General features: G+C 43.0%; 1 protein-coding gene across 8 annotated transcripts in view; it reads right to left on the bottom strand.

Moving 5' to 3' along the window:
• Positions 1-13668, bottom strand: part of SCARB1 (scavenger receptor class B member 1) — a 540196-nt gene that overhangs the window by 505789 nt on the left and 20739 nt on the right. For 3 of the 8 annotated variants that reach the window (XM_074972279.1, XM_074972277.1, XM_074972276.1), the window contains exons 7-12: positions 12847-13013; positions 11252-11370; positions 8313-8386; positions 6779-6830; positions 5896-6042; positions 1367-1483 (exon numbers count right to left, since the gene is read on the bottom strand). In XM_074972279.1, the coding sequence (XP_074828380.1) occupies positions 1367-1483; positions 5896-6042; positions 6779-6830; positions 8313-8386; positions 11252-11370; positions 12847-13013 (676 nt within the window). Of the gene's footprint in view, positions 1-148; positions 175-1366; positions 1484-5739; positions 5806-5895; positions 6043-6778; positions 6831-8312; positions 8387-11251; positions 11371-12846; positions 13014-13668 lie in introns of those variants that run through there. The other 5 variants (XM_074972275.1, XM_074972282.1, XM_074972283.1 and 2 more) reach the window with 3 other exon arrangements.

Raw genomic sequence — 13668 nt, 5'->3', positions numbered from 1 at the left:
AACAAAGCCAGGATGAAATAAAGCTGAAGAATGAACTACAGGTTCCAAGAGGGGTGTAAAATTGGCCTTTACTACAACAGTATCTCAATGAGACAATAAATACATCAGGCATTCTAGATCAATACATTACCCCAGAAGCCTACAGCACTTGATCCATTCCTGGGCTGTTCCATCCTGCCAGTGAAAGTTTAGTGCAAAAAGCCTTTTGAATATACAAACAAGCCGTATGGCAACTTAACCCAAAAAGCTTTCCAAAATAAGCATCATACATGAGAACAGCGTGACCTAGTGACTCATTCTTTAGAAGGTGGTTGACCAACTTTTCTGTAATAAATGAAGAGCAATCCTAATATATGTGAGTATGAAATGGTCAGACTGGTAATACTGGGACACATCTGTCAGTATTCTTTAAGTGTAAAGATCAGAAGCAATAAAACCCTCTATTTTGCTTAATGAGAGAAGTATTCTCAGCTCCATGTGGGTGCTCCATATTTGTACAGAGCTCTGACTGACCTCATGGAATCCCAGCAGATGCCCCTCCTGGAAGATTTTTACCCCAAGTTAGGTTAAGCAATCTCAGGCTGCTCAACCTGGAAAGCACTTAAGCATGTGTGTTAGACTCCCTTGTAGGAAGGGATCCTTTCTTGATTATAGGGCCTTTAACTGCAGTATGTCTCTCGATCCACAAAGCGAGCACACATTTAAAAGGTTGAACAGCTCAACACCTTGATATAGAATCTAAAAATATTTAGCAGGTGCCAAGAAAGTTTTACTCAATCCATTCCTAAGTCACGGCTTTGAAAAGTGTTGCCTAGTCTCTCCTAGTGTTGGCTGAATCTGTTAACACTAAGAAGACTGGCGAGTAACAAGTTTTGGTCTCCAAATTCATTTTCAGATTTAGCCAAAGTGAGGGAGGTCCACAGGTGTCACCCAGACTCTTGTATGTCATTGCTGATTTTACACCCTTCTCCCCCTCCCCCCCATGCCCCAGCAAGCAAAAGTTCTTACAGATGATAGGACCTCACCTCCATGCCAACTGTCACATCTAGCCAACATTGCACCCATCTCCAGGACTGCAGATCATGCTTCACATCAATCCACCAAGAAGGGGGTTTGAAAGAAGAGTTACCTGTACCTTCTCTCCCCAACACCTAATGAAGTGTTATCTAAATGCATGCAATATTCCCATTTCCTAGTTTAAACCCAAAGCAAGCTTATTAGCATGAATAAAGTTTACTAAGAGGGCGTATTTTACACATGAACATTGAGCACTTCAGTTTGATAGATTTAAGCAACATTTCAGCAGATTTATCATCAAGTTAGTATTGTTTAGAGAAAAGGAGTTTTACCTTTACTGGGTACCCACCTACAGGCTGGCTTCCTGCAGCACCATCCCCTTAACTGGAGTCAGCGGTTTTTCGGACAAGGCCTGGTTGGCCTCTTTAGTCTTTTTATTGCTACTCCAAAATAAAAAGCATTTTTCCTAGAAGATAATCAGGCTAGTTTATGTTGTATTTTAAAAGACATTTGGAAGAGGTTTCACTTGAAAAAGGGCAGCTGTGTTTAAGTTGTAATCATGGTTTGCTTAGTTACTAAATTCTAGTTCTTTACACAGTGTTTAAATTAGAGCTACAACTTTATTAATCTTCTGAAAATAATCTGTACCAAGCCATCTTTAAAATGGTCTGTTCACATTTCAGACCCTTTAGAGACTTCTAATGAAATGTAAAAGGGTTTGTTCAGTGGATTGGGATTGTCGCACACAGTCAGCTGCAGGTAAGCTCTACTGTGGTTGTGGAAGGGGGGATTTTTAAATTTTTTTTAAAAAAGCTTTTGTTTGGATTGGTAGGACAGACAGACACCATTTTAAATTGGCTCAAGTTATAATCCAGAATCTAACTTTGCATTTAAGAGACTATTTAACATTTTCCAGTATCTCACTGAGGTTGAGTTTAAGCAACAGTGCTCCCTCTAGAAAGCTGCTCTGGGAAATGAAGTACATTTTATATGCAGTTGCAAGAATTTAGGGAGATTTCATAATGGATCACAGATGGATTTAGAGCCTTTGCCTTAGCTCAGGTGCTCAGTGAAGAGCATTCTGGCTCTTCAGAGGGAGGACTGTGGTTGATTAAGCAATCTATTAAGAGCTGATTATTAACCCTTCACTAGATCAAGAATACACCTTAAATGCAGCATTTATTTTGACCTGTGTTACAGTTTGTATTATGCATCTATTGATCACTATAGAGTTACATAATCCTAAATGCTCAGCAATATTCCCCTACAGATTTATAGGGCCACTTCCAGGTTCTCTGCTGTGATTTTTGTTAACTCACTTTTTAGCGAATAAGAAGAAAGTTTCTTGAAGTTGCATTTGGTTGTTTAGCACCAATATAGGCTCAGTTGTGGCTTAGCTGGCAACACTACTTAGCTCACCAGTGGATAGTTGCAAGTGCCTTGTACCCAGGATTCTCTTTTGCAGATCGGTATTCAGTTTGTTACCAGAGGCCTCCATTCATGCAAGTGGTCAACTGGAGTTTGTTAACCCTGTACTGAATCCCCATTGATTGAGTGCTCCCTGTGGAGGATACCCATGACTTAGGGTCTGTTGTGGTGTCCCTGTTAAAGCCAACTCCTGCAGAGTGGCCACTGGAAGGAGCTGTGGGGCCAGTGTATTTGACAGCAATACACTGGTTGCAATTGCCCTGCATAAACACCCTCCACAGAAAGTTCTTTGGGCTGGTCTTCACTACAGAATTAACTTGGGTTCCTTGCTCTGCGCTCAAAGCCCCACCTCCATCTAAGGGTGCAGAAGCAGAGGGGTAAAGTCTCAGACCAGTGTAAATGTGGAGTAGCTTCTGGTTTCATAGATCGCAAGGCTAGAGGGGACCAAGGATCTAGTCTAACTGCCTATATCACACAGGCCATAGAACTGCCCCAAAATATTTCCTTTCAAACTACAGCATCTCAAAAAAAAAAAAAAAATCCAGCCTTGATTTAAAGGATGCCAGGAATTGAGAACCCACCCACAACCCTTGTTACAATTTCCTATGGTTAATTACCCTCATTGTTAAAGAACAATCAAAGTCAACGATCGTGTGGTTCCCACTTTATGACAAGGAATAACAGCACTTTGCTTTTCACATAATGGAGCTCGCTACTAACAGGTCAGTCACTTGGGCAATAGTTTTGATCATCATTTATCCCAGCTAATTTACTAATCTAAATCACTTCAGAGAACCATCAAGTGAATCAAACACTAGTGAATCAGTTTCAGTATACAGTAAATTACACACACACCCAGTATTCCTTCGGAATTGTTCATCCACGCTCACTTTGCAACAAAGGGATTTGGAAATAATATGCTAAAATCAATTATGCTGTGGTGTGGCTTGGTTTAAATCCAATTATTTACCACTTGGAAAACCTGGGCAACTAGTTAAAATGGGTTTGAATATCAGCAGTTAAGATAAGCGGGATAAGGAAAAGCTAGCCATTTCTTTAGTGTATGCATAAGTCATGATTGTTTCAAGGATTTAAGGACTGGAGGGTAAAGTATGATCTGCTTTGGGCATCTGTTGCGCTAACATTGTAGATCTCTCAATCACAGGCGAGTTGAGCCAAAGCAACGAGTTTTAAGCCAGATTCAAATGAGCTAGTTGGGAATAGTATGTACACACACGCGACTTGCTGGTCAATAACCAGGAGGCTGTTTTAAAGCACACATGGACTATTTGGAGTCTTTTCAGGTGCACATTTTGGGGCCAAAGCTGAAAGACGTCACTATCAAGGGTTTGTTTTTAAAGCTATTTTTTGCATCTTTTCTCCTGCGTTATCCTCATGTTACACAGCAATCCTCAAGATTACTCCAGCACAGTAAGGGAGTGAGACTGCCCCATAATGCCGCTATAAGTCCCAAAGCCACTCATGTTGAAGTGCCCTATATGCTGCACTCTGAGTAAACAGCACAGATTCTCAACACACCTTGATGATCTTCCCTAAGCCCTGGTCTACACTTGGGGGGAGAAGAATCAATCTAAGTTACGCAACTTCAGCTACAGCTATGTGAATAACGTAGCTGCAATCGACGTACTTAGATCGACTTACAGTGGCGTCGTCACCATGGTGACTCGACTGCTGCTGCTCCCCCGTCAACTCTGCCTGCGCCTCTCGCAGCACTGGAGTATAGGAGTCGACAGGAGAGCACTCAGGAGTCGATTTATCGTGTCTAGTCTAGACACGATAAATTGATCCCTGCTCGCTCGATCGCTTCCCGCAGATCTGGCGGGTAGTGAAGACATACCCTAAGAGAAAGGGCACCAGAAAGTTTTCCTGCCTTAAGTGTACCTGGGAGGAACTACTGCAAGTGTACACTGGTTAACAGACTTCTTAGGAACTGGCTTGAGTCACTAAGGCCTGGTCTACACTACAGTTAGATCGCCGTAAGCTGCCTTGCATCAACTTAACTACGTCCGGGTCTACACTACAGCCTTGTCCCACCCACATAAGTGCCTTACTACACCAGCAAAACTATTCCACCTACATGAGAGGCTTACTTCGGTGCAGTTAGGATGACACAGCGTCTGTGTAAACACTAACTTACATGGGTTGGCCCCCGCTCCCAGTCGGGAATGGAGCGGTGGGGAGGGTAGCCTATCAGGACCTGGTGGGCTCTCAGCTCCCCTCACTGCCCCTCTTAGGTTGGTGGAAGTGCTCCTGGTGAGAATGCGCACCACCAGCCCAAGGAAGGTAGAGTGGACATGCACAACTAGTAATTACTGTGGTGGCTGTAAGTCGGCCTAACAAACTTCAGCGTAGAACTATCCTAAAGTTGCTAAATGCCGCAGAAACCAGCAATGGATTCTGAAGTCTAGACTCTGAACTACTGTCATACTGCTGCCTTTGGTACTGGGGGGAGAATAGGAATCAGGGTTCCAGGAAAGAAGAGGGAGAAAGCAGCTTACCCTCTTCTTGCTAGCTTGCTGCATTGAACATAGTGAGCTCCTGGCTCTGTTCCAGTCTATTTTACCCACTGCAAAGGATTACAGCCCCTACAGAAAGTATTTGCAGTCCAGACTGCTATGTGGTTTAGCAAACCCCACTGCGAAGGCACTGAGTGATCTTAAATAGAGATGTCAGTCAGCGCTAAGCAGCAGCTAGGCAAGGGAATATCTTTTATTGGACCAACCTCTGTTAGGAAGAGAGACAGACAAGCTTTTGACCTTGAAGTCACCTGAAGCAGAGCTCTGTGGGAGCTTGAAAGCTGGTGTGTGTGTCTCTCTCTCAGCAACAGAAGTTGGTCCAATAAAAGATATTACCTCATCCACCTTCTCTGGCTAATATCCTGGGACCAACTGCCACGACACCGTGTATAATAAGCCAGACTTCTGGAGAGTAAGCTTGGGGTTTAGCTAGTGAAAGGAAGTGTTCATATACTTTGAGCCATTCAAGCAATAGTTAACTAACAAGCATCAGTGGCTACTTCAATGCTTGCTCTGGTCAGACGAAAAAAAAAAAAAGGAGAGTGACCTTCCCACACCTATCACATGGCAGAGATGGCTTGTAGGAACATTGATGAGGAATTTGGAGGCGGGGCTGGAAGATACAAAACAAAGAAGCCTCATTGGTCTTAGAGTGTCAGCTAAAAAGACCCACTCATTTATTGAAGTCTTTCAGGTGTTAAGAGTTAGAAGTGAGCAGAGGTGAGCAATGCCCCCTAGTGCCTACTTCGCAGCAGGGCGTGTGACCATCAAGCTATGACATCTTACCTAAAAGATCAGCAATCTTACATTGGATTAAGTAGCACTACAGGTGAAAAATCAGAAATTTCTGGATTAGGTTGAAAGTTGGCATCAGCTGATTAAGTCAGGAGTTTTGCCATTTGCTTTTTCCTACCTGTCTCTTCACCTCCAGTACAACGGCAGCAACAATCAACGCGACACCCAGACCGATGCAGATATATTGCACGTACTCCAGCACAGATGGGATCAGTACCAGGTTGGTGTAGAACTGCTTTAAGACTGAACCTTCAATGGCTCCGCTCTGCCCAGAAGAGAGTAGTTTTCAGTGGCAGTTTCACAGCACAGAGATTCTGTATTAGTGGTGTCCCCACTTCCTCTAAAGCATGGCTTGGAAAACTTATTTTGGTATATAGAGGAATTCAGTGAAGTGTAAGAAGTTAACAGACCACAAGGAAATAAAGGCTAGTCTTTAAAACAGAAGCTGCATTGGAACTTTTACTACAAGTGCTACTACTGGTGGTAATAAATGCCTAGGCAGCAGGGTCTAAAGTGTTTGGGCCAGCGACAATCACGTTTTATTCATTTAGTTAAGTGACAAATACCCAGCATGCTCTTCCAGCTTGTACAGCTGGTAGGTATTTGTCCATCTGTGTTAACTTGGGAGACCTAGACCAAGAAGTTAAGATAGAATATCACCGATGCTTTCTAAACACATACAGAAGTGGACAGAAGAGGTTCATTGCTCAAATTGCAAGTCTGAGTCAGGAAGAGATTAAGTGTGCAGCCAAATGTTGAACAAAGTGTTTCTAATCCATTTATGCAAAGTTCCCAGTTAAGAACTGTGCAGCTTAGACCTCTACTCCACTTGAAGCTTCTCCAGTACAGACATGTAACGCTGCCCTTCTAGTCCCTTCCCACACTGCTGCTCATCACAAGCCATCTACTTCTTCCAGTTGCCCCTAAATTTCCTCCTCTGCAGTACAGATTTTGCATGGTTAACGTTACTTTTCCAACCAAGAGGAGGAAATCCAACTCACCTCTGCAAACCAAAGTATAGGCAAGACAACTGGCTTGATCTGTCCCGTTTGACTAAACGGAAAGAAAGGTTCACACTTATATTTATAATCACACAGTCAATCTACACAGACCAGCATTATGCTCCAATGGTTTCTAAGGAGCTGGTTTATTACTAGACATTTCAAAATTTTACAGGCATGAAGACAATGCAAAGAGTTGGTAATTTTCCCCGCCGCTCCCATTTCAGTGAATTCTTTCTATGCAATATTAGGTCTGATTAAACTTCTCAGATGCAAACTTTAAAGCTGTTAGTTTTTAGGAGAAGAACTTGAACTTTAGTTGATGTCTAATAAGTAGTCAGCATTTCCCAGATATCACTGTAGTATCTGAAATACCACTGTTCTTCCCTTAGACTTCCAATAGGAATCACTTTGCAAGCATTGAGTTTAATGGGAACCTCTGTGCTCAATCCAAGAGTAGTTGTAATGCATTCTGGTAACCTATGGAGTACTGGAAGTGTAGGTAATAGTGTTGCTGTCTCAGCTAATTGTTAGAGGCTGGAATAAAACTGGTCGAGAGAGAGCAAGTTTACCTCCTCCTACAAGAGCAAGTAACCTACTGCTCCAAGTACTATAGCACCAGATTTTAAGAGCTCAGAACCCAGTTTGGAAATCTGACCACTTGTTTTGATACTTGAGTGGTAGGAGCATGCTTTTGGAAGGCTGACTGCAATTGTGAACACACAGCATTTTAGGAATCTGACCCAGGGAGTCTACTTTGTATTTTCATTTGCAACAGGGCCATCAGAACACAGACTATTGCATGACTAGGCACTGCTACATTCCAAGCTCTTAGCCTAACATCAGGCTGCTTTATGTCTACACTAGAAATGCTTTGCCAGTATATCTCCCAGCATGGATGCAACTGTAAAAGCAAAATTGCACTTTGCACCAGTATAGAAGCCACCCCCACTCCCCAAGTGAAGCAAGCTACACCAGTAAGAGTAGTTTTGCCAGTATAAACACATCTGCACTTGGAGTTCTGATAGCATAGCTGTGTCAGGGTTCACACCTCTTCACACTCCTGACCAACACAGCCATGTTGTTAGGAGTCCAGTGTAGACATAGCCACGAACTGGTACAGAGGTGTCATCCACACAAATAGCTAAAGCAAGCTAAAGAAGAAAGCCAATTGAAGAGGCATATATCTGCATATGGTGTGTTAAAAAGAAAAAACCACGTAGAGCTTGTCTGTTCATGAGCTCAGCTGAGTAGTAAGATACCAAATGTCTCTCTCTCAGACAGAGAAGGCAGTAGGCTTTGTGAGGTATGTTTATGACAATATCTTGACAAGTTGAGGTTTAACAACTGATATGAAACTGAGGAATGGGATTAGACTGAACAGATTGTACTACAGTAGAGCTGTTTCTTTGGAGCCCGAAGAATTATAACAAAGAAGCTATTCAAACAGCATTACATTTGTGAAGTTAGTCTCCTTAACTTTCAAGCATGTAAGCCACATGCCTCTTGGACATCCCCAGAGGAAGCTACTTACCTTATGCCAGAGACTTTCTTCATATACAGACTCAGTTGCAGCTTGATGGAGCAGTTCATTGGAATTCCTGTGACCTGCATTAGAACAGGAAACCAAGCACTTCTCAGCAATATCTCCTGGTGTTCATGTAGAGGAAAGCGCTTCAAAAAAACGACTAACAAAGAATTGCAACATGTGAAAGCACACAGTGCATACAAAAGAGGCGAGGGAAGGAGACCAGAAAGAGGGTAAATGGCTCTGAGGAAGACCTTGCCTTAGGAGGCAAACTGTATCATTGCTTTTCACTTTGAGCCTGGGCTATGGGGAGGTGCGGCAGTCGAGTCAAGATTCAGAAGACAGAACAGTTGTCTAGGAAGATCGTAACAGCCTCTTCTGGGAAATCTGATGTCTTAGCAGAATAACTCTGCTTTCAGAAGCTACTTGAAAGGGTCCTCCAAGGTGGGCAACCAAACCATTCTTCAAATCACAAGACAAGACCAAAACCAAAAGCTGGCACATAAGAACGGCTGCTACTCTAACAGAGAAACACTAGGTGGAGCTGTAGCAGACCAATATTGTCAAGTTAGCACACAGCAACTCTAGAAGGCCAAATAACTGACTTGCACTCTAGCACTCAAAGGCCTAAAGGCAAGTTGGAACAATCAAAAAATTGGGCATTTGTATCCTAGTGTAACTTATGAAGATAGTTTTAGGGCCACTTCAGCTTGCTTTGAAGTTTAAGAGCATGAGGATATTGCCCTGCAGACAATTAAGTGTCAAGGTGGTAAGAGGCACAAAAAGCCAATGCCCACCCACACAATGTTTCATTCTTTGATTCAAGCAGTTTACTCACATTACTTCCACAGTTGTGCTAACATTCATGAGGATGATTGACAGGTGTCTGGCTACAAACTGTTGCAATATCAAAACATCTGTCAAAATGATGTTACTATGGAGAGTTAAAGCTAACAAGACTAAGGCTTTAGCAGGATTGCAACATCACTACAGCTTCCTGTTTAAGAGTATTATGCTACCCATACACTATTTAAATATCTTCCCCACCATCCCCAGCCTTTCCCACTCCTCTGCTACTAACCTTCAATAGCTTTGTAGTGCAAAGCGACAGAACGGTTTGTGAATTGTGCAGTACTGAAGTTTTATCTCTACAGTTCATGTTTATTACAGCTATTTTAATTAAGCCTTTATTGCCATGGACTTTATTTTATGATCTACACAGATTAGCAAGTAATTGGGGGCGGAGGGTGGAGAATTAATCTTTACCTTTTAAAGAGCCAAAGTACACTTACCTCAGCCCAATATTGTAAAAACATGGAGTGCTATTATTTTGGTTGTTTATTTTAAGCCTGTGCATTCATCTATAGGCAGGCTTAAAACAGCTCTACAAGTCAGAACACAGCCCCTTAATGTGTTCAAGATTGCTTCATTGCCCTGCAACCCAACCTCTGGTAAGAGCACCACCGCACTCTCTGCAGGTCCCATGGCTGCTGGTCAGGAGGAAATCCTTAAATTGCATTCTCTGGAGCTTACAAAAAAACCCACCACACTTTACTGAGCATGCCTTGGTTGCTTGTTACCTGGAGAAACCCTATAAAATACAGGATCCAGAACAGCAGCTAGACTTTAGGATGGTCCTGGTAGCCTACCAAGCTGGAGGTGCCACGTCTACATTGGAAGTGGAAGAGAAACAGGTGAGAAATAGAACAGTCACAAGAGAAGCCAGCCAAAAGCTAGTAACCAGAAGAGAACAGAATAAGGAAGATAAATTTTGTATCCAAAACTTTACCCCCAGAAGGTTAAGTTTTAGGATAGGCTTGTCCAAAAGTGTGTTGAAAGGGGTCCAATAGCAATAAGAAGTGCAGGATGCAGAAAAAGTATTTATTCCTCCTTTTTTTTTTTTTTTTTTTAATGACAGCAGCCTGTCAGGAGGTCACTTATAGTTCTAGCTGTTGCACAATCACTCGGAAGTGTGCCCTGTTTGTACATTTGCGTATGCTACTGGGCTACTTCTCACAGCATCAAATGGCTTTGCTCTGTAACTTCATGGATAGCATTCCTGTTTGCACTACAGAGCAGAGTCTTACTGCCAGATACTAAGGAAAAGGAAGACATTTCACCCACTACAATAGGTTAGCAGTCAGCTCCAGGTAAGTATTTCCTCCAGGATTAGCTGGTGCTCTTATCAGACCTGTATGTTGTCTTGATAGACGGTGCAAGAAAACAGCTAAGTTCTGACTAGATACAGCAAAGTGCAGGATCTTGGTGAGGTTCGATGTGCAGTGAGGAACGGGGGAGGGTTTGAACCTCATTTATTCTATTTCTTTAGCACATATTAGACTTTTATTCACTAATTTTGAAAAGCCCCTTAGCAGGGTGAGACGTCATTCCCAGCGGGGCAATTAAACCAGAGCCATCAACACAATTATGCTGGTGGTGTGTCTGGCACGCTGTATTTTGCAATTCTCTGGAAGTAGATCAGAAAGTTTTAATTATGGTTTTACAGCCATTTTATCTAAACACATCTCAGCAATAACCATTTAAAATCCTTGTACTATGGAACCTGCTCTTGTGGCAGCAGTTTTAGTGCCAGAGTGTGAGGAAGTTGACGGGCAGCCAATGTGCGGCTCTGTTGAGAGCCTACGCTGAAAATGACAGGTTTCAGAGTAGCAGCCGTGTTAGTCTGTATTCCCAAAAAGAAAAGGAGTACTTGTGGCACCTTAGAGTGGAAAAGCATTCACTGAATGCATCCGATGAAGTGAGCTGTAGCTCACGAAAGCTTGTGCTCAAATAAATTGGTTAGTCTCTAAGGTGCCACTAGTCCTCCTTTTCTTTTTACACTGATAATAAAATTCCCAGACACCTCATTGTGCAGAGCCTAGACAGAAAAGCATCTAGAGTCACTCTCTCAAGAAACAGCCGCGTGAGACTTGAAGCCAGCTCACCGGATGAACGTCAAGGAAGAGCCCATGCTGCTCCTTATTGGGATGTAATCCATCGACGGCTTCCACCAATACAGGGTCAGCATTGTAGAAGTGCGGGTGGGATATGAACACTGGTGCATCTGAACAGAGTTAAGTCACCTTAGAGGGTTTGCATGAATGTGCTTATTTATAGGAGTTACTGGCTAAAGAAATGCAAACATGAGATCTTTTGTGTTGCAAGCCAGATCCTTGAGGGTCTGCTTCCCCCTGCCCCCCACAGCCCATCATCCCATGCCCCAGATTTGGGCAGAATGACATCAGTCCTAAGCCTACTTTAGCAGATGAGCGTGAAGGAAGGAAGATTTCCATACCTTCCCCAGCAGTTTATTCCATTGCTTAGTGAAGCTTAAAATTTCTTAATACTTAACCTACTTTTTCCCTGCTGCAGCTTAATCCTACTACTTCTCACTATCCATGCTGCTTTAATAACTCATCTGTATTGTCCAGCATCTTCTATGCCTTTAGTAATCATGAAGCCAGAGATGTCACAAAACTGACAGGGGCCTGCTGTTCTCCAGAGCAACAGCTGAAAGGTGATTGGGCTTCAGTTTAGCTTCTTCACACCCATGGGTAATTGTGCGCGCCCAACTGATGCATCTCTTCCCAATTGTGCTTAACTATTTCCCCTCCATATCAGGTTAGATATGTACAACTTGACTATAGGACAAAAACCTTGCATGAAAATGTATCCGTCCTTACTGCTAATCCCCTGGAGATGCTCAGGATACAACGAAGGGGCTTTTGTATAGCCTTTGGACCCATGCCATCTCTGTACACAGCACAAGCCAAGAGTAAAAGGCTTGGTTCTGGAGGGCAACATTCACTGGGTTCTTGTTATGATCTGGATATTAGCAGGTTTAAAACCAGATTACATGGGCAACAAGCATTGCCAGAGGTGGCATGCCGAAAGATAGTCTGTACAGCCCATCAACAGTGGTACAATCTCAAATTAAGACCTGTTGACTATTTTTCTTGGGCCATCAGGCAAAGCAACAGCCTAGAACGATCTTTTTATTTTATTTTATTTTTTTTTAAAAAGCAGTAGAAGTAGAACTGTGCCCATTTTATAAATTAGTAGAGCTCCAGCATAACTGCTCGGAGCAAAAACCAAGCATCTTGTCCCCTATTTTCAATAAGCTTTAGAGATCTACATTTGTCGTCATTCTAAAGTGACTGACAATATCCTAAAACCAGTTCTTGATTTTTTTTTTTTTTTTTTTGGTTTGCTTTAAAGCTTCAGGCCCTACTCCCCACTTCCTTACACCTTACTTTACTTACACTGGGGGCACAGCATGGGGAAATGTGCTACACAATCAGAATTCCCCAGACATGCTGCCATTGGTAACTAGTTGTATTACTTAAACAGTAGCAAGACCACAAAGAGATTTGCCTCAAGGGAGTGATGGGAGAACTACTGCTTATGGCTTGAGATTAGCCTAGCCAACACAGTAGAGTAGCCTAGGGTGCATTCCCCGCAATGCAAAGGGAATGGACTGTGTTCCATAATAGCTCTGTCTCCAGCTGCTATTGGACAGACACTGGCATACAAGACTCACTCATTCGACAGGTGCTGACATTCTGGATTCCAGATTCCCTGCAGGGGCAGAAGCCTTCATTTGGCGGATAATCTGTTCCGTTGGCAAATAAAGTCTTCGGAGCCACAAATCGATAGGTTGGCACCCCTTTAAATACTCCAGACTGCTCATACACTAGCTTCATGGATCTAGAGGGATTACAGTGAAATATTAGAGAGAAGGAAACAGCTCTTCTTACAGATAACTAAGGGGTGCAGATGAGCTGCTTTGTGGTGTCACTAGACTATTTGATGGGCCATATCTGCTCTCCCTTGTTTAGTCTCAAGTTTAAGAGAAGGCTCTCACCCCTATTGCATCTGGGGCATTTCTATCAGGGGTCCTAAGCAGTGGCACAAACAAACAAGTCTATGGGGCACTCTGGTAAGAGGGGAATCAGGAAAGAATACATTGCTGCACTCAAGGAAAGTGAACAGGGATGCAGAGAAGATTCCATGCCCCCTTCCTCATGTAGTTTCACCCAGGTCTCTAGGAGTCGGAGTCCTTCCAGTGGCAGGGCTCCTCCCTTGTCTGGTTCTGAGTACTGCTATCCCAGAACATGTTACTGACCTCTTGACTGGAGACTAAGTACTTAACCCTGCATTCTCCCTTCTAGGAAGCCAAGCTTTTTCTCCTACAGGAAAGGCAGGTGATCCTTATAGACAGCAGCCTGCAAGGTTCATATAAATACCATGCCAGGCACTGGGGAAACATTCTGTATAGGCATGGTGTTAATTTCAGTTTGTAAGAGCATGAGAACAAGGCAAAGGGACTGAACTGGAAGTGACCAATATCATTTCCTTACTG

The sequence above is a fragment of the Natator depressus genome, chromosome 15 (genome assembly GCF_965152275.1).
Source record: "Natator depressus isolate rNatDep1 chromosome 15, rNatDep2.hap1, whole genome shotgun sequence".
Classification (NCBI taxonomy): Eukaryota; Metazoa; Chordata; order Testudines; family Cheloniidae; genus Natator; species Natator depressus.
This window is presented reverse-complemented; position numbering and strand designations above follow the sequence as displayed.